Below are 22393 nucleotides of genomic sequence, written 5' to 3' on the forward strand. Positions count from 1 at the left end.
TCTTTCTGCCTCCTCTCCCTCGCTCTTCATGTCGAGTGCTGACAGGCGGCCACACCTGCACAGCTGGAGGTTCAGCACTCGGCCGCCGACCTCGCTCGCTCACATACGCTGCGAGTCCAGGATTGAGCTGTGAGCAATAATCACACACATGCAGGCCAGCTGCAATCAAGCTGCTTTTGTAGACGGTGGACACGTCAGCAGAGCGAGCACAAAGGCTTTGAAGACAGCTTCTGCTCCCTGACAGTTCTTTCTCCAACATTAGCAGCCCTTTAGCACCTTTTAGCACCAGAAAATAAATAAATCATCTCTCTCCTAAACATCTAAAAAACATTTGATGGGATTTACACAATTTACAACAAGTGTTCACACACGTCTGCTTCTCCCTCTGAAAACTCATTCACGCTTAAATTAGCAGCAATAATTCAAGTGTAAAAGAGGTGAAGCCTCATTTTCTTTGTCTTCATTCTCCGTCGAAACAGGTGAAGTGAGAAAAAAACTATTTAAAAACACCAACCGTGGACAAAGGCAAATCTGTTAATTGCCTTTTTTTTAATGGTGTCAGTGCATTTAAGGTGGAAGCGTCAACTGGAACGCTTCTTGTTCACTTTGAATCAAGTGTTGCTGCATTGCATTGTGGGTCCGTTAATTGGCTTTGTGTGACAGAAGATGAGAAATGTTCAACGTCCAGTCAAAACATGCCATGCAAGCCTACCACAGGTCCTTGAAATCCTTGAAAATGTGTGAATTTGAAAAACTATTACATATAAAATTCATAAATATGTTTTTCAATGAAAGTAATGAAAAATTGTGAAAAAAGAAAATAGCATTTCCACTTCCAAATCGTTTTACTTGAAATCCTTGAAAGTTTGTGAATTTGAAAAAGAAAATTCAAGGCCCTTGAAAGTTTACATTGACATTGTTTAGTTGACATTTAGGTAAATGTCCTTCAGCCGATTCGCTCTTCAGGGTTCCCACAGGTCCTTGAAATCCTTGAAAGTTTATGAATTTTAAAATATGTGTTCAAGCGCCTTGAAAGCTTTGGAAAAACTGCCCTAAATAGACATAGGTCATTGAAAGTGCTTGAATTTTGTGGAAGAAAAGAAATGAAGTTAATATTTAGGTAAAAATCTACCTTGTTTGTTATGACGCTACCTACTGTTTCACGCCCTGCATTGCTTGATGTCCAGCCCATAGGTACATTTATTAAAAATAAACATAGAACAATAGGAAATATAAAGATACATCACAGCCTTTTGTGATTATTGCAACAATTTTGTGTTGCTTCCAATTTATATTTAATTTTGAAAACAAATAATAGTTTGACCCTCATCTCTGCAGAGAAATGTTATCAACGGCAACACATTCAAATTATGAATGTGTTGCCGTTTACTGTGTAGGTTTCTGAAACACACACACACACACACACACACACTGGCACGCCCTCTGAATAGACAAAGGCTCACATTTGGCAGCACACTGATCCTGAATCAACACCACGCAAGTTGAAGCTGTTTGTCTGAATTTGTCACTCGGGTTTTCGCACTAATCCACGTGTACATTCACTAACGCGTCTGTATGTCTCCACTTTAATTCAGTTCCACTCCAGTGTCTCATGTCTCCTGCCGTGTGTGTGTGTGTGTGTGTGTCTCTGTTCAACCATGTCAACAGGCTCAGCCACAGCTACACTTGTTTATTACACTTGTTTATTTCTGGCACGTCTGAATAAACGCTCCAATGATCTTAAAACATTCAAATGAAACGAGCTGATACGGTTAAGTCGTTGCTCCGACGAGGCCTTAATGAAGGAGGAAGAACAGGAAAGACACCGTCAGAGGGCAGTAACAGCTCTGTTAACAGTAGAATGGAAGGAAGATCGTCTCTGTGAGCGATGTTTGTCGACCAATGAGGGTTTTTCTATACCCGATCTTTAGAAAGCTAATAAAATACAACTCATATTAATGTTTTAGTAATAAATATAGACGGTAAATAAAATGTGGACATGGTTTCTGTTCAGTTTGCCAGATGAAGACAACCTGGAAGTTCAAATATACTGATTAGCCACCAGGGGGCGGCTCCACTAGTCATAAAAAACGCCTTCCTGAGCATTTAATGTTCTCAATCACATGGTGGTGGAACACGGGGTCCATTTTGTAAATGATGTGGCAACTGGTCGTGATGTCACCATTAGACATGGCAGCCAGGCTCCTATTGGACGATACCAGCTGTCAATCATATTGGTGTCACACATTTATGTCTGCTGCTTCATCGTATTATTTTGCTCTCAATGGGAAACATCATTTCTAAAAGTGACATTATGTTCTATTGACAACCTGAGTCTAGTGATTGAGATGATTCACTATTCAGGACAATGTTTACCGATGTTATAAATCACGTGAGAACTTTGAAGTCAGTTATTTTCTGGTTGGCTTCACTGAGCAAACAGAAGAGCTCCTCTACTCCACACTGTTAAACCCGCGTATCATTCGTTCGTTCATTTTTCAAAATAAAACCAGAAATAAAAAAAACGGACAACGACTCGTTTTTCCAATTTCCGATTTTGTGCTGAAATGAAAAATGGAAAAAACGGATAACGAATGATACACGGATTCTGTTACATCCTCAGGTCTCAGTTACGAGGTGGAGTAACATGAATTTTTTGGAAAGCAGGATTTTTAAAAGAGGAAAAAGAAGATTGATTCAAAAAAGAGGAATTTTATTTATAAAAGACTAAATAAAACTAAATGAATCAATGGAAAACTCGCTAGAGACCGGTCTGCCTGCAAGGAGAAACGATATTAGTCTGTGAAGTTGTGCCAGAATTGAGCTCTAGACAGAAAAACCCCCACCTTTACCTGTGGAGCTCATGCAGAATGAGCTGCCAAATCAGCCACAGTTGATTCTCCTGCAGCCAAAATACTCCTGGCCCCAAACTGCAACTGTCCTCAGACACAGAAAACATGAAGGAAAACATGAAAGTATATTGACCAAGTTTCTGAGAACAAAACTGTGAAGTCTTTAGTTATGAAGTAATAATCAGCTGATGATATCATAATGGGCCAAAGCCTCAAGCTCTTCTCTGTCTTGTTTTTAAAAGGAAAACGCTGCAGAATCATGAACTTGGGCTTTTTGCTGTGTAACTGATAATCACATGACACCAGAGAGAGAGAGAGAGAGAGAGAGAGGATGTACGAAATGAAAAGTGAGGATGAGGAAGGAGCAGAGTATCAGACAAGTGAGGAACAGGAAATAACAAGAAAACTGGACGAGCGACAGGACGGGTGCAGTGACAGGGTGAAGCTGTTCCTTATTAAGGAAAAGTAGCTGTTTTCATACTCAACAACTCGATGTGCTTTACATGAAAACAAAATCATCAAAACACACTATTTTAACAAAACCCAATTATAATTTAAGCTGCAGGCTGCATTGTGTGGACCGTCATAGCCGCCGTGCTGCCAGCAGGTGGCGCTTGGTGTTTTCTGGTCGGATCTCTTGTGTCACATTAAAAGTTTTGAGCCGATCGCTCAAAGTTACAGCACAGTTCCCATGGTTGCCGTGGCCACGCCCTTTTGAATCTGCGAGACCCTTTGATTTTTGTCTCGTACACATTAATGCATTTTCTTTTTAGGTTGGTATGATTATTCTGCTTTTACCAGTTTGTTTACGTGGTTGAAACGTGCAAATCACCACGATGGACACCAAATTCAAAATGGCTGACTTCCTGTTGGGTAGAGGCCATGGTCCCAATGGACTTTGTTCGTTTTGGTCTGTGAACGTTTCCACCAAGTTTTGTGAAATTTGGTGCATCTTAGTTTCACCTTTGGGGGCGCTACAGAGCCATATTGTACCATTTGTATGTATTCCTATAATTTTATAAAATTTTTTAGCCAGGTGTGATTACGTGCTGGGTGACGGAAGAAAAAAAGTCAATTCCAGGAATTTTATTGGGCCCTAAAAAGTAAGGAACGTATTCCATTCATTAAAATAAAAAATACATGTCTCTGTTTTCCTGGATTAATCAGATAATTTTCCTGATTTGATCTGAATTTATGAGATTTTCAGTCAGTAAAACATCGTTAAGTCTTAATCTATTTAATAAAATTACCTTAATAAATAAAGGAAAAGTCGTCTTACATGGCACCAGTCTGCACGACACAGAAACAAACAAAGGAATTAAGACCTGACATTTCAGCACAACTCAGGTGTTACTGAGGGATTTAATTACTTTTGGTGTGAAAGAAAAGTTGTGTTCCATTTCTTGAAAAGTCAGGGAAACAGGAGCTCCAAACCTGAGCGAGTGCAGCTCCTCTTTTGTCAGTGAAACAATCCTTTAAGTCGCTGACTTGTGGAGAGAAAAGACTTGCAGTGCTGCTGCTGCAGTTGAAGTGTTTTATCTCAGGTTTAACAGGATATTTCTTTTTCTCACTTATGTTCCGGAGAAGTCTGTTTCTTTCTTTTTTTTAAAGTTTGAGGCTGAAAAAGAAGTCATTTGCAGTCGGATATCGTGTCTTTGTTCGAGGAAATAGTGTTGACATTTTGGTTGAGTTGGGTCAGCAGGATAAAACACCTAAAAACACGTCATAATCTGAAATAACCTGGATGCCGCTGAGGGTCTACTCTGCTCAGTAGGAGGCCAACATTTCAACTTTTTAGTTTACATTTTATTCACAAATAAAAAACAGAAAACTATTTAATATAAACACAAACATTGTCCAAGTCTTAAATGAAAAGCAGCAGAAAGAAGAATGATCAGACATAATGGATTTATTAGATCTCTATATTGTTTTCTACTTCAATTCTTCAATGATATTGCCATAACAATATTTGTGACAATATTTCACAGAATTTCACAATAAAATTGTCTTTGTTGACATGGAACAAATATGTAGTTCACAATGAAAACATATAGAAGTAACTCATTATATAACTTTATATTAAGTGGTGCGGCACATGAGATTGTTTGGAGGGTTGTGAGTTTAAGAATTTAAAGTGAAACTTTAGCAGAGAGCGCAAATCACGACGTGCTGCCTGGGAAATGAAACTTCCAACATCTCTGTCTCACAAAGACAAATTACAAAGACTTGACTTTGACCAAGATCCCAAGGACAAACACTAGTCCAGATGCAGAGCAATTAAAGTGGACGCCATCATGGAAGAAGACGCTCTTACAAGTTGTCCTCTTAAGCTGTGTCAGCACATTCTGTCCTTGAATTTCAGGGAATTGGTCCTGGAAAGTCCTTGAATTTGTTGCCAACCAAAGGTGTGGGAGCCCTGATTTGTGGCTTGACCTGGTTTTGAAATGTCTGCGTGCACATTTGAGAGAAAGATACTTTAAAACTCTTTTCTGTCTGTGTCTCCGTCCCTCCAGCTCCCGTGTTCCTCCCGCTCTTCATATAGACCGGAGAGAACCACATTATATAATAACTTCGTCTCTCTTTCCTCTTTCCTCTGCCATCTTATGTGCATTAATGAGCCGACTTATAAAAGAAGCGGCGAAATATGGAAACACACGGAAAAACAGAAACTCTGATCCCCAGAGATTCTGTGATATTCTCACCTCCGTATGTTAATGAGCTGCCTCTGCAAGTGTGGAAAATCTCAGCCGCACTCATTATAACATAATATAGTAAGATATACTGCATGTGTGCCAATTTATTAGGTACACACAACTATTACCTTTTTGATTTTTCCTGGTCTTTGTTTAGTTTAATTATTATTATTATTTCACGTGTGTATAAAAGTGTCAAACATGAAAAATTAAACCCATATTGTGACTTTAACGTCACTTTTCATAGATTTACTGAAGCAAAACCCAATCTAGAGCTACAGTATACATGATGTATACATTCAAAGTCACGCATATGAAGTGTGTTGGGGGAGTGCATCCTGGGATTGCATGTGTGTTAAAATTATCCCAGATTTGCATGAAATATGAATGAGGCCTGGGAGTGTGAGCGCGAGGAAAACATCGTGGAATGTAGGCCAAGTCTTTGTGCTCTCTCCCTGCCTCTTCCTGTTTCTGGCTGCACCATCAGACAGTAGGTAACAGCTGATTCCCGGGCGTTTAGTGGAGGACACATTCAAAACTATTCTGTGGCAAAACAAAAGCTGCAGCTCAGCGTCAGACACGGACGCCGGAGAGAGATGCAGCAGATTAGAGGCACAGCGGGGGAAATGGACACGTTCCAAAGAATCATTCTGTTTGCAAGTTTCTATTAATTGTGCTCAATTATGTTCAGGGTCCACACGGTGCTCTAGTGGCTGGTCTTGTTGCCTCACAACAAGCATTTCTCCGGTGTGACTGAGGCGGGTTCTCTCTGCTCTCACTTCCTCCCACAATCCAAAGAAGCCGGAAATAAACCAGGAAGTCAGAAACTTTTTTGGCATATGTGCTGAGTGAGCAACTCCACAGGAATGAACGGAGCCAAAGGGGCGGAGCTACATCCAGTTCTTATAATACATCCATGATTGCAGGTCATTTGAGTTCAACACACACAGTTTTAAATGAACCAATGTCTCTCAAAAATACCACAGAGAAGAAGACACAAGCTAGACTACTACAGTTCTCAGCCCTCTCTGTCCACACATGTGCTTCCCTGTCGTGAGAAGAGCATATTTCACATCAGTGTGACGTCTAACGAGTGGCCTCTCGATCAAAGCTGCTCCTGTTGTTGTGTGTGTGAGTGAAGCGGCCTGCGTCTCACCCGACCATCTGTCTGGTTCTGGTTCTGCCTCTGCGGTTCTGGAGGAGCGTGGGTGGAATTCTCAGCGGAACATCGGCTAACGATCCCATCAGAACTCACATTACCTGCGAGCTAACTGGGGATTACACGGCACACGCGGCGGCACAGTGGGCAACACTGTCAGCCACTGTGGAATAACACTGCTGAGACCAGAAGGTTTTTGAGCAGTTTACAGAAATAAAAAGAGACTCTGACTCTCACAAGGTTTATTTTCTTGGATTGTGCATCTTTAAACATGCACATTTTAATTTTACAGCTACAGTTTAATGTTTAAATCCTTTTTTTTGACTCTGCAGGAGGTGGAACATTAGTAATTAGAGTTTTGGTTCCTCAGCGGAAACTTGAGGTGATGTGAAGGTGATGTAGCAGTGATTTGAGAGGTTTTTTGATCGTATTCCAGGACCACCTGGTTTCACCTGCGTGTCCATTGTTCAGACTTATTTAGTCAATGAGACGAAAGCAGAATATTGATGAGCAGCTGAATGTTAATCAATTCAATTCAAATCAATTCAATGTTATTTGTATAGCGCCAAATCATAACACACATGATCTCAGGTGTGTACATAGACAACATCAAGGAGAGCAGAGAAACACAACAGTTCACACAATGAGCAAACACTAGGCATCAGTGGAGAGAAAAAACTCTCTCTTAACAGAAGAAGAAATCTCTGACAGAACCAGACTCACACATGTGCAGCATCTGCCTCGACCGGTCGGGGTGAAAGGAAAATGGGGGACAGAGGAGAGGTGGGGGACAGAAAGGGGGGAGAGAAAGGACAAGAGGGAGATGAGGTAGAGACAGAAGAGAGAGAGAGACCAGGAGCAGATACACAACAACTGTATCAAGTTACAAGTTTATACAGTTAATGATATCGACTTTTAATTATAGCACAATAATAATGGTGATGATGTGGGTAGTCTCGAAAACTGGATCTTGGTCCCGCAACCTGCATGTTGAGGATACAGAGAGAGAGAGAGAGAGAGAGAAGATGGAGGTGAGAGCCAAACTGTGGGAGCTGTGACTTTTTGAATTGGGTAAAAATATGATCAAATATGAACTGTGTGGTGTTTACGTTTCCTTACTGAACGTGAAAACGTAAACGACACGACAGCGAAGCCTCTTCTGCCTCAGTCCTTCTGTGACGGACGTCGTTAAAGACGTGTTCTAGTTGTTCATTTGCAGAATTTACGTATGTATAAATTAAACGGCTATTTCTGTGTGTGGGGCTGTCATTTGTTTTTTAATATTGAAAAAATTTGTATAAATCTGTTCATTTATATTATATTACCATATATTAAATATAATATGAAATATCTGAGCTTCCTCCTGTTGGCAGTGCTGTATGTTGGAAACACACTAACTCTGGTAGCGCGGTGTAAAAAATAACAATATTAAAATTGCTAATGCATTTATGAATTAAGCAAGCAGTGGTGACAGAGCTGATGTTTTTTTTTAAACGTATTTGAACAAATAACAGGTCATTAGATTATAATGTGAGCAAACTTGAGTGTTGGTAAAAAGCAGCAGGCCTAATGAGTGTCCTCACGTCTGTCCGGAGACAAGTGTCTGCAGTGTTCAGTGTTATGTGAGCTGCCGTGTTTCTGACATGAACAGTGACATGTGACATGTGACATCACGGCTGCCTCGTCTTTGTGTCTCATCATCATCTGTGCTGTCATCACACACACACACACACACACACACACACACACGCAGAAACACTTCACTGACTCTTATGTACCCACATCCCCCCCGTGTGTCTCTCACACTCACCTCAAAAGGTGATAATTGTTGTTCACATCCTCGTCGAGTGATTATTTCATTAAGTGTCGATTTCAGGTCGTCGATGTGTTGGCGCAGAGTGTGTGAGACATTAATCCTCCGTAAAGATGTAAACTGACGGGAAAATATATCACTGCTGAGTTTTATCCAACCGTGTTTTTAAAATACTGACATTTTGTGATCAAAAACACACCTGTTGTTTAAATCAGGGTTCTCCAAGGTCCTTGAAAGTCTTTGAAAATCAACCTAAATAGACACAGGTCCTTGAAAGTGCAGTTGATATTTAGGTAAATGTCTCCCTCGTTTCTTACGACGCCACCTACTGTTTCATGCCCTGCATTGCTTGATGTATGTAGACGAGGCCGACGCAGGACTAACCTGGAGTCATACGTCGACACTGTCCACTGTCTCTCTCTCTCTCTGTCTCTCTCTCTGTCTCTCTGTCTCTCTGTCTCTCTCTGTCTCTCTGTCTCTCTGTCTATCTCTGTCTCTCTGTCTCTCTGACTCTCTGTCTCTCTCTCTCTGACGTGAGGTTCCGTGCAGAACAACGAGCAGTTAAAGTTTAGCAAAGAGAGAGTAAATGATGACGTGATGCCTGGGAAATGAAAAATCCAACATCTCGGTCTCACCAAAGATAAATGACAAAGACTGACTTTGACTAAGATTCAGAGGACAATCACTCGTCCATAAGCAGAGCAATAAAAGTGGACGCCATCATGGCCGAAGACGCCCTCCCATCTTAAACTGTGTTAAATGCTACTTCTGTTCTGCTTCCTCTGCTTCACTTTTCAAACAAAACACCACGTCCATTTGTCATGGACGATGAGGCAAACGAGTGCCTTGTTCAGCATCACGTCACATATGATTTGTCCACTCTTCTCGTCCAGGGCCGTCGGTTTGTGCAGTGCAGTAAATGTCAGGGCTCAGTGCAGAGGCTCAGGAAATGAAATGTTGTGGATGAGTTTATCTGCAGCGACGACGCAGCCGAGTTTCAGCCGACAGGCAGCGAGCGCTCTATCACTCGTTAGCCCAGATCGATGACGGCGGCGGAGGCTTCTGTTGTGAATATAGAGTGTCGTCTTAAATCAGTTGTTGTTGTTGTGTACTTACAATACTGTGGGCACAAGCAGCTTTAAAGACAGAGCTTTTTCTGTGGTTGTGGCACTTTTAGATTTATTCTCCGTGCTTTGTATCACGCCACTCAAACAGCCTTTGTGTTATCTGTCCAATTCTGTCTGCATCAACCAACAAAAGTTCAAGAAACACTGTGATGCTTTTCCTTCATCCTCGTCTTCCCCGACTGTTGTAAGACCTGAACTAAAGCCTCTGTCACACTAAAATGAGCAGGTCATTTCAATGGGATTGAAAAAAGGTTATTCTATTCCCCATTCCAGTGGTTTGTTCTGCTCTGTGGTGTTTTATGACCATCATGATATTCAGGCCGCCTGGATTTATATTGATTTTATGGCTGTAGAATTGTCTCAAAAAATGTTCAATGAGTGAGTTCCTCTGCTTCTGGCAGTTATTCAACCGTTAAGGAATTACAGTACTGAGAAGCTTACGTCACAGACAGTGATTGGACACTTGTTGACAAGTGTATACGGAGCGCAATTAAAGTTCTATTTCTCTGCTTTCTGGTATCCATCCATCCCATCTTCTACTGCTTTATCCTCCACATAAGGGTCGTGCAAATCTCAGCTGACTTAGGGCAAAAGGCGGGGTCACACCCTGGACAGATTGTTGTGGAAACATGTCACCACATTCAGTCCTTGAATTTGAGGGAATTGGTCCTGGAAAGTCCTTGGAAAGTCCTCAAATTAAATGTCAACCAAAGGTGTGGGAACCCTTTTTCTTCACTTTTCAAACCAAAAGACCACGAGTTCCACCTTAACTTCGGGAACTCCCAAATTTAACGGTGACATTCCCCACGTCGTGTGCGGCGCCGTATGTTGTGAAACCACACACGACAACGGTTTCTTCTCTGCAGACGTTTCCACGCGAGGTAAAGTGTGGTACAGATCCAAGTGTCCACACATACAAACATTACGGTTCCCCGAGCCGAGTCTGGACACTGGCGTTCTATCGCTTCACGTGACCGCGTATGTGCATCGACTTTGTGTGTAAACTTCACGTGTCCAGCGTGAACACAGCATGATGAGTTGACTCTGCCTTGGAAGTCACCTTCAGTGGAGGCAGCGTGGAGACGAGTGTCAGGGCTGAGGTGTGACAGAAGGACAGAAGGACAGAAGGACAGCAAAGGTCAAAGGTGTTGAGGTTTTTCTTGGGAGTGACCAGGATGGACAGGATTAGAAATGATCATATTTACATATGTGTCATTTAGCCGATCGCTTTTATCCAAAGTGACTTACAATAAGTCATTGGGTAATATTTGAGGGACAGCTCAGGTTGAGATGGTTTGGACAAAGGATGTCCACGGATGTTGTGAATGAGGACATGTGGAGGCAGATGATCCGCTGTGGTGACCCCTTAAGGGAGAAGCTGAAAGAAGAACTGGTTCCCGTCTCTAAACGTTTGTCACAGCAGCAGCAGCAGCAGCAGCAGCAGCAGCAGCAGCAGTAATTAACTCCGCTGTTTCCTTCTTTGATTCCTGTCAAACCTCATATGATCTCCACTCAGTCACAGCTGACTGTTTTTCCTTGTGGGCCTCGTTCATGTTCCCTCTAACCCACATGTTTGCAGCGTGAAGAGGACGTGGCTTCACGAGGAGGGAAGAGTGTTTAATGAGCGTGCAGCTGCCACGGGCAGATACTGTGACTGTGGGATTTTTAATCCCTGCTCTAGTGGCACTTTGACTGGATTTAAAGCTGAGCAGGTGAAATACAGACATGCGCATCATAAAGTCCACACTTAAACACCAGCTATGGATGTTAATGTTTACTGCTAATTGGTTCATTGCCATCAAAAATTGTACCACTTAAAATATAATTGCTCTTCAAGCTTCTTCCTGACCCTAATTTATCTGGGATTGGGACACAGGATGTTCCCTTCCCTGTGGCTGCGGTCATTTTAGAGTGTGCAATTAATATTGTTAAATGGGGTTCGGGTACCGTCCTCAGCTCTTGATCTGGCGGGCATTCAAACTAGCAACCCTTAAGTTCCAAGTTTCCTTTTCCACTTGGCTATAGGCGGTCCAATTAAAATATATTATAAGTGAACCATCAATGTCAGTTTAATTATGCAAATTAATTGCAAATTCACCTCTAGGTGTCACTATCTATCTATCTATATATCTATCTATCTATCTATCTATCTATCTATCTATCTATCTATCTATCTATCTATTTACAAAGGTATATGTTGTCGACTCGTAATTCCTTACAGGGACATACACATTATTGAACATTAACATGTACATATTATGCCAGATTATCACTGGTTAATTTAAGCCTGTCGCTACAGTCGGGTTGGTGGAATAAAACAAAATAAAAAAAGTGCACAAATAAAAATAACAACAGATAATTAAAACAGTAAAATAGACATTTTACTGTAGATTACAATATGCAATGCAATTTGTGATGCAGCGAAGCAAAGCAGTAAATAAAAACTGCAGTATATCCCTGCAAATATGGTCTATGGAGATTGAATTTACTGTGGTTTTCATCTCACCCACTCATCTGTCACTCATATTCTCTCCTTTTTAAGACTCTGCTGTCCTCGGTTTCCTAAATTTAACGTGAACTTCATTAATATTGAAAATGAAAGACAGATTTTCACTTCATTTCTTTTTAAAGTTAGTTTTTTTTAATAGAACTTGTAAAAGCAGGATATATATATAGACTTTTAATTATCCATATTAAAAAAGCTAGAGTATGTCTTGATGGATTTTTAGTGACAAACTTTATTGTGGAGGTGAGTGATTAAAACTCGTTGGACGGAGCATCTTAATGTCCCTGTGAATAATAATAATAATAATAAAAAGTGTCCTTCATAGATGTCTGAGGATAAGAAGAGAAGATAATTGATCTTTTGGGACTGACACAGTAACCACAGTGAGCTTATTACGACGAGGAATAATTAAGAAGTAGTTCAATTCATTAATTTATACAAAATGAACGATAGTCATTGCATTTTAAACAAATTTAAATTGGATTAGTTTAGTGCACAACACAATTAAATCTCTTCAATTCTACTCTTTTAGCGGTTTTTATTCATTGTTGTTACTTGAGTTTGTTTCTTGTCTGTCGTCTTGTTTGGCTTTTATTAATCTGGCCTGTTAAAGCGCTCTGTTTTTATAAAGGCTTTTCAGACGGTTAAGGCACCTTAGACTTAACTAATGGACGGTTCGCTGAGAGGAAGATTAAAGGAAGATCAAGAGGACAGAAAATCTCATCTTTCCATCTTTGTGAGGACAATTGATTCCCCCCTTTGTCCTCTCTTCTTCTTTCTCTCTCTTAGAACATAGATATAAAGGATGGTGACATAAGCAGCAGCAGCAGCAGCAGCAGCCTGGAGGGTTTTTATTGATCTGCTATTGACGTGCGTTCATTAGGAAGAGTGCAGTGCCCTTTAAATGTCGCCGCGGGCGCTCGGCCTCCAATTCATCAGCGCGACAGTAAGGAGCAGCCGTTACAGGAGCGCTGGATGCAACAAATCGCTCCTGCAGTTCCGTCAATGACGACGTAACTGTTGACGAGATTCCCCGCACGTCTTCCATCCTCTATTTTTTGACTAATAATAAAGATTTCAGATTTTATGACACCATCGAAACTTGAGTGGTTATAAATAACTTCTCTGCTTTGACGTCGTCTCGGTCACTTTGGTTTTGTATTAACACTTTTGTAACTTTTGTTTTTTCCGGTTTAAAGTGTGTATTCATCTCGACTGTGGCTCTAAAAATAGGAGCAGTGGAAAACAAGTCACCACTCTTGTGTATTTCTGTTTCTGCTCCACTAACCTCACAAGAACTTCACAGGACTTTTAGGACGAGCTGGAAGATAATGTTTCAGTGAATCTGAATTACACAAGGTTTTTACTTATTTTGTGCTTCTGTTTCTTGGTAGTTTTACATGAATTTAGTCTTAGGTTTTGATCTCAAGACGAGAGAAGAGCGAGACAACCATTATTATTATTATAACTCAACTTAAATCTACAATTAACATAATATTTTTGCTACTTAAACTCAACATAAGTTAGTTAGCTAGTTGGCGAGTTAGCCAAGAACAGAGCACAAAGTAAATCTTAATGTAGCTTTTCTTTGTGGACTTCAGTTTCCAGTTGGAAAAAGCTAAATAATGAGCCAGATAGCCAACTAGCTTACTCACTATGAGTTAGTTAGCTAGTTGGTGAGCTAGCTACTTAACTAGCTAGCTAGTTAGTTAGCCCTTTTCAACTGGAAACTGACATTTGTTCATTATGATCTCATTATTAAATTTGATTAATTTATTGATATTGAACTGTATCTTTCTAATTTTTTCTCAAATTAAATCTAAAATAACTTAATATTGCTGCTACTATAACTCATGATAAGTAAACTAGTTAGCAAGTTAGCTGGCTAGTAGTTAGCTTTTTTCTTTTCTGTGAGTCTCTAGTGAGCATCTGTGTCTCTAGCGTGGTTTCTGATAATATATTATAAATAATAATAGTGGTGTGAAATATATGAATATGAAACAATTAGAAAACTATACTTTAATACATTTACTTTGATCATAATGTGATGATTGATTCATGTGAAAATAATCCATATTTTCACTATCTTCTGTCATTTCTTTGGTTTATGTTAGTCCACTTAATTTATAATCTCATCTATAATCTTTATAATTATATTCAGTGTAACTCAAACTCCTTCGATGGAAATTTCAAAGGAAAGAATTATTAGATTGGTGTTATAATTTTTTATTATATCACAAGTTTTGATAAGTTTCATAGTTTGCAAATTTATATTTGGAGTATCTTTTAGTATTTTTCTTTCCATTTCCTGTCGTTTCTAAATTTATGTTACTGTCGCCGAACATCCCTTCAACCGCTGGTTGAGTGCTGCATCAAGGAGATATGCAAATGGATAAGGAATAAATGACAAAAGAGACGAGAGGAAAAAGATTAAAGGTTAATGTGAGAGGCGAGAGAGATGGAGGAAAAAAGGGGGACGGATGACGCAGTTAATTAGTCTGAAAATGATGAAAGTCACATGAATGAAGCAGTGAGGAGGAAAGAAGAGTGACAGGATGTGATGAAAGACAAATCAAAGCAGCAGACTCAGCTCATACACACGAGGAACACATAACTGTTTATTTAAATACAGAGTATAATAACTAATGTTTGATTCTGTTGCTTTGTCCTTTCTTTTTGATCACATTTTTCTGGTCGGTGCTGAGCAGGACCAGCACTCAGGGGGTTCTCTGGTTCACCCGGCACCAGCCTGCCAAACAGCCACCCCATAGTAACAGTCTGTAGGTTACGCTGTTGTTGCCATGGCGTCTCCCGGGGTGATGCGCGGAGAATAGAGCATGGTTTCCTTAATTAGAGGAGATTGTGCATGATTACAGGGGAGACTGGGCCAAAAGGCGAGGCCACGCAGGGCGGGCGCACACACGCACGCACACGCACGGACACATGCACATGCACACACACACACACACACACACACACACACACACACACACACACAGCAGCTGTGAGAGGTCACAGGTCACAGTGTGGGTGGACAGTGCATGTCAAGTGTTGGACCAGATTGTTTGATATTCATCCGTACAGCTATGTTTCCATTAAACAAGTATAGCAAATTTCAAAGAAAGAAAGAAAGAAAGAAAATAAATATAATATATATATATATGTTTATACATACATATATATACATATACATAAGTATATATATACGTATACATAAGTATATATATACGTATATATATATATATATATATATATACGTATATATATGTATATATATACATAGATAAGCAAACGTTAATTGTTACTGACGTAAGAGACACAAAAAGTCTGTTGCACCACAGGAGGATAAGAAAGTGCAACCTGACGATGTGAATAAAGAGTTCCAGTAGATGCCGTTACAGTTTATTATTGTAGTAATATTAATGTTATTCCAATATTATATCAGTACAACAAAATGCTGAAAAAACTCATCCCTTATCAGCTAAAAAAAGACATTTTATGCCACATTTCACACCTTTTTTTCAACTTCCTCATGTCACGATAGCAGTGATTCTACATTTTCTCAATTGAAGTTAGAGGCTCAAAATAATTTAATTAATTAAATTAATAAGGTTTGTTATTATTGTAGTACACTTTATGACCTCCTCATATTCAGCTTACCTTTAAGCACAAAGTGGAAGGGAAGCAACATAAAAAAAAAAGTGTTTTTGGAAAGTAAGATTAAGATTATTATTTAATAAAGTAAAGTAAGGTTAACAAAACACACAGGAACAAAGGGTCCTGGATTATAAAATAAAATAAAACAAAATGGTAACAACATAGACTCTAATCTTCAGTTAAGGAATTTTGTGAGAATAGAGTGGAGAATATGAACTCTGTGGGAAACTGGAATGAACTTGAAATAGAAATTGACTTTTAACTACAACTGGAACGCACCATTATTCACAGACTATCAGCACAAAACCAGAAATCCGCCTCTGTGTGGAGTCATGGCTCCTGATTGGATAAAGTGTCGTGTCACTGAGAGAAAACACCTTAGCTCAGTGAGCGGTGTCAGACTTTACTGTGGAGCTATTAATTAAACTGGATTTGAAATGAAGGATTCCACTGACGGCAGCTTTAAACTGAACTCTCCTCCAGGTAAAAAAAAAAGTCATTAATGGATCGTGATCATGCTCAGCAGTAATTGTGCTTACACTGAAGTTAAGTGTCTGCACTGACAGAGTCAGTCAATCAAGAGAGGCCTCTGGTGATCTGGAACACACACACACACACACACATGCACAGCATTCTGAGTGAAGATGCTTTTAATCAAAATACATTTCGTAGCCCTTTTACCTTAACCATCACAACTCAATGCCTAACCTTAACCCTTAGCCTGACCCTGATTCTAAAAAGTCTTCAGGCCCTGGTATAGTTCCGCGCACAGTGTGCATGACACAATTTGCACCATCAACGTGAAGCCCACATTTTGGAACCTCACTCAAAAAACGCTTGGGTGTGCGTGAACTGAATGTTCTGCCACCCGATGGTGAAGTGAGATACTACAGGAATCTGACGCGCGAGTAAAGCAGGGTCCGCACATGTCAAAGTGCCAGGGCCTTTAACTCCATAAAAGTTATTTTTTTACATTTTACATACAAGAGATGGATTTTGCCTCGTGTTTTTCTGACATGATTAAATGACACTGCATGAAACAACTTAAGGTTAGTAGAACATAAAATCATGCATCCCATAGTTTTATGCTTTAAAAGATTTTAATTTTAATTCAACATCTTACTGTATTTCACCCCCCACACTTGACACAGATATGATCCAACAGGTGGCAGTATTCTTCTATTTTTATATATAAATAGAAGTGCAACTGTGTTTGAAAAGCTAATATATAAATGGTTAAAATGCTCATAAAATATTTTTTTAATGATCAGGTTTAAAAAAATTAAACTACTGGATTGAATTGTGAGGACTGGGGAAGAACAATTAATCAAAATTGTATCAAGGAGGCACATTATTTGGTAAAGCCAAAATGTATCATAATATGATTTTAGATTTATTACTGTCTTGATCTACACACAGAGAACGTCTTTGTCTCTCTCAGATCTGCACAGATATCACATAGTATATCACATTTTAAATATGTCTTTTAAAATGGAAATAAGGGAATAATGATGTAAAAATGACCTTTCCTTCTGATATCGCGATTCATATCGCAGTCGCACTTCCTGTCAAAATAATTGTGAGGACCAGACAATTTGTCCCCACTGACGTTTGCTCATTTGGACAAATAAACAAAGCATCATCCCTAACCTTAACTTTAACATAATTCAATTCTAAGATCTAAACTTAACCAGTTCCTCAGAGATGAGGATGTGCCGCAGTAGGACCAGGTTTTGGTCCCCATGAGGACTGCTGGCCCTGACAAGGGCACACCCCACCATAACCCATCGCACATGCAAAGCTTTTACATGATGACAAAAATGTCCTTGCTGTGTCCTTCATGTCCTACAGTAAAATTGGATTTACTCATCATCGCCATAACAACGGCTCAGCTGTGTGACGCGCTCGCTGCTCGTGTTGAGCTGCATTCCGAGCGACAGATTTATTATTGCTTTATTCTTCACAGTTTAAATCACAGCTCTGTGGATCCATCATCTGTCTGTGTGACGGAGAGTCTCACCCGCAGCCTCCCTGCACGTCTCTCAGCTTCTCTCTCTCTGTCTCACTCTTGTCCTCACACCACCTTTCATGCTTTGTCAAGTTTTATTTGTTTATTTATTGTTTGTTTAAGTAACTTAAAGTGAAGTTACGTTCTTCACCTTAAGGACATAAATGTCCCCATTGAAACCCAATCTAAACTTATGTTACTAGAACATAAAATCATGCAGCCCATAGTATTATGCTTTTAAATGTACAGTTCTTTACTTTGCAACATGTTATTGAATTTTTTTCAGCCACTTGGCATATAGATAGATCCAGCATGTAGCAGTATTGCATTATAATGGCCAGTGGAAACCTCTAATTTAAAAAAAAAGTTATTTTAAGTTGCACTTAAGGCGCTGAGAGGGTAATTATTTTTAAAATGGCAACTCTAAACAAACAATAACAAAATATATCTTGATTTATATTATATACATATATAAAAAAGAAGTGCAATTGTGTTTGAAAAACTAGCAGGGTTAAAATGCTCCCTAAAATGTTTATTTTTTTTAATGATCAAGTTTAATGTTGCTTAAAAAAATCAAACTACTGAAAAAATAATAAATAAAGACTGTGTTTAATAGCAGTTTAATTTGAGTACGTAAGGTGGAAGAGGTAATTCGTTTTTAAAGGGGTGCATGAGGGTTAAGTTTCTAGATTAAATTGGATTCTGCTTTATTGCCGTTGCACATATCACAGGAATTTAGGACGACGAAATGCAGTCGGGCATCTAAAAAAGGTGCAAAAAAAGCAGAAAGTGCAAGTTATTTACAAATACTCTACAAACATATTAAAGTCTGAGGTATCTTTATTATCCCAGAGGGGCTCTTTGGGCTAAAGCCAGCATTCACAAACTGTATAAACATCATTAGTAGCACTTTACGAGACACACACAATGAAAATACAAGAATAGAATGAACATGGAATCACATTAATTAGGCTGATTACTGCAAGAATAATCAACGATTTCAAATCTGTTTGTTCTGCACCAAGGCAGATTATATGAACTGGCTTGTTTTTCAGAGCCATTTTTTATTTTGTCAATTCTCTGTTTTCATATTTCTGTGAGGATGTGACCTCTACAGGTCAAGAAGGTCATGAAACAGGAACATGAGGTGGTGAAGGTGTGGCTGACTGGGAGAACACAGTTTTTTGACCTTGGTTTGGCGTGGATGCTTGATTTTGCTGCTGTTTTCGTGCTCTATTTCCTAAATTCCGAGTCCGTTTTCATTTTAATTAATTTATTGGCTAATGGAACTGTATACCATATTTCTTCAGTGTAGTAAATAAGTATTTAATTGCTCATAGATTAATTTTTTTGCAACCAAACAGAAGTGTCAACACCAGCTGTGGCAAACAAAAGGAATTAAAACTCAGGATAAATTGTCGTTAATATTTGTAAAGAAAGAACTGACATCTGTCACATTGATGAGGAAAGACACAATCACAGAATCATCTGCAAATGTAATAAATCATAACTGTTTCAAATATTATACAGTTTTAGGTTATACTGCGTTGCATTAACATCTTTGTTAGCCATTGTTAGCTATTGTTAGAAATTGTTAGCTGTTGTTAGCTATTGTTAGCCATTGCTAGCTGTTGTTAGCTATTGTTAGCCATTGCTAGCTGTTGTTAGCTATTGTTAGCTGTTGTTAGCCATTGTTAGCTATTGTTAGCCATGTTAGCAGTGCCAGATGATGGCATTTTGCACGCAAACAGTAAAACAACATGTCTATGGTTAAAAGTCAAACAGTACTGTGTGTACGACTGATTTACTGTGAAACAAATACAGTGCTATGACAACGCCACATACAGGCCTGACATATACTACAGTGTGTGGATTAGTTTTCAGGGGTTTCATGTGGATGAAGACATTTCCTGAAATGATGGAAAACGTTTCCAAAACGACAAAGAAAAAGTTGTTTTTGTCCTGTTTCCGTGTGGATGGGCGCTTATTTCCAGGACATGAGAAATGTGTGTGTGTGTGTGTGTGTCTCAGAATGCTGATAAACTGTTAATCTTGAATAATCTCCTCTCCTGCAGCATTTCTGCAGTGTTTTGCTTGCTCAGGACTTTCCTCCCTCTCTGTGTGTATTCAAATGACACTGCAGCAGTCGCGGATATTTGTGTCCTTGTGGAAAGTCATGTGTGGGTTATCTGCGAGTTTGTCAGACCTGCTCATAAATATTGCATATTGTTCGGACATGACATCGGACTAAAGGGCACGCTGATGCACCGCTCTCTCTCGCTCAGCATTATCCTCACATTCACCAGTGAGTTAAATGATAATTTGCTCTTTATTAAAAGCTGCTGTGTGTCTGGTTTGTCTCGCTCTCTCTCTGCAGATGGTAAAGTGTATGCGTTGGGTGGAATGGGAGCAGACACCACGCCACAGGCCTTGGTGAGGGTTTATGAGGCAGAGAAGGACCAGTGGCAGCCGATGACCTCCATGCCCACGCCGCGGTACGGAGCCACGCCCTTCCTCACAGGGAACAAAATCTACATGCTGGGTATGACACGAGATGTCATCATCTCATTTCTCTTTCTTATTATTTTTGTCTCAGTGTCTCAGTGTCTGTGTCATATTGAGATATGAAATGAAATCACATTGAGACCTAAGGCTCTTTTCTTAAAAATCCATGTTGCCATCACGACGGGTGAGTATCAGTGAATCACATCCTGTAAAAAGTACATGCTTTTAATCCTGAGGTGTTTCTCAAATCGGTCTTTGGCAGCATGGAATCAAAATGAGTCCAAAATCAGCTCATGCCAATTGATAATACACATATTTAGTTTTTCTACTTGTTAGCCACTTTATTAGGTACACCAGTACAACTGCCTGTGAACACAAATATCTATATATATATAATTGAGCGTGATGCTATCATGTCAGTATGGACCAAAATCTCTGAGTAATGCTTTCAGCACGTTGTTGAGTTTTTACCATGAAGAAGTTAAAATATAATATGTTACATGTCTGTATTTAAAAAAAAATTAAAATCCAAAAACAAGGAGACTAATTAGCCAAAACATTTCCTACTTCACTTAAATCCATATTTCCATTGAAGCTAATGGGCCGTTTTATTTGGTCCCCCTTTTATTGACGTCCTCCGCTTTACTGTCTCTGCTATATACAGTATATATGTATATATATATACATGTGTACTGTGTGTATATATTATACAAGGGAGTAGGTTTGATTTTGAGATTGGTGGGGACATAAAAGTGCTCAAAGGCAGCACTCCTGAATGTTGACGTTTTTTTACATTAGCAATCATAATTTCACGTCATGCAGATGTTATAGTTTCAAGCAACTGATGAAAGACAAGGAGACAACTTCGAAGACTTCTCATCTTTACTCTTGAGTGCAGGGCTGTAGGGCTGTAGGGCAACTGTGCATCATACTGTCCATCAACAACATCAGATGTAAATGTAAATGTGTTCATCACTAATACTCAAATACAAGCAGATTAGTGTCCACTTGTTGTTCATATTTGAAAGAGCCAAACACATGCCTACGCTGGTCTGTAACAGAAATGAACTGCTGGCAGATTTCTGTCAGGTCAGTATTGTCCAGTTTTCCCTGATGGACATGGCACACAGTCTTACTTGTGTCATGGTGGTTCTAAGTCATGTTCTAAGTCTCCTAAGAGCACTGAAACGTCGTTCAGCCTCAGCTGATGAAACTGAAAAGCAGCCTAACAAGAGATTCAACTTGATGAAACAAGCCTCTCACTTCAACTGTCAAACTGCTCATTATGTCAGCCACGTCAACACTAGATTAGAAAGTGTATTTGGACCTAAACATGGCTAGTTGCACCTTTATTCTGTCCCTGTTTAGCTCTGGGTACTGATCAACAATGTCCTTCACTTCTCCAGTCAGGAGAGTTTCCTCCAGCTTCTGCAAGACATCTAGATCTGGTTGGTTGAACCTCTCCTCAAACTGAATATGTACACTATCTAACATTGTATAGAACTCTGTTGTACAGTATAATGCTCCTCAGCTGACTTGCGAGTGTGCTGGCTCACCTCTTTGGTGGCTTTCTTTGGTGAGGAATCTGGATGTTTTCCACCACAAAGTTTCTTCATTTCTTCAAATACATGAACATAAGAATTAAAAATGTTCCACTGGCTCTGCCATGATAACTTCTAAAAGAACACTTTAGACATTATAGTACCTGGCTAGTGCAGTACCTCCTGATTCTGCTGTCTTTTTATCCACTAACAGACAGCAGGGGGAAGTGGAGACCGCCCCCAATCTCCCCACAACAAGACATTTCACCATCACAATGACTCTGAAGCTGTTCAATTTGGGTAAAATCCTGCAAAGTTCCACTTAAAGCTGGGCCTATCTGGGACTTTGAAGGTGTACCTAATAAAGTGGCTGTTACTGTACTGCATTTGATTCAGTGACACTGATGGTTTCTGTTGAAGGACTTCTTTGATGAGCCTTAATCCTCAGGCTTCGGTCATGTTTTTGAACCTCTCAGTGTTTCTTTAAAGAGCAACGTCTCCGTCTCTTTGTCCAGGTCCAGTGTGTCTCACA

At 39.6% G+C, this 22393-nt stretch overlaps 1 protein-coding gene across 1 annotated transcript in view; it reads left to right on the forward strand.

Moving 5' to 3' along the window:
- Window positions 1-22393, forward strand: part of LOC131468889 (kelch domain-containing protein 8B-like) — a 109582-nt gene that overhangs the window by 41366 nt on the left and 45823 nt on the right. The window contains exon 2 of the mRNA XM_058643576.1: window positions 20193-20357. Coding sequence (XP_058499559.1) covers window positions 20193-20357 — 165 coding nt within the window. The remainder of the gene's footprint in view (window positions 1-20192; window positions 20358-22393) is intronic.

This window comes from Solea solea, chromosome 11 (genome assembly GCF_958295425.1).
Source record: "Solea solea chromosome 11, fSolSol10.1, whole genome shotgun sequence".
Taxonomy (NCBI): domain Eukaryota; kingdom Metazoa; phylum Chordata; class Actinopteri; order Pleuronectiformes; family Soleidae; genus Solea; species Solea solea.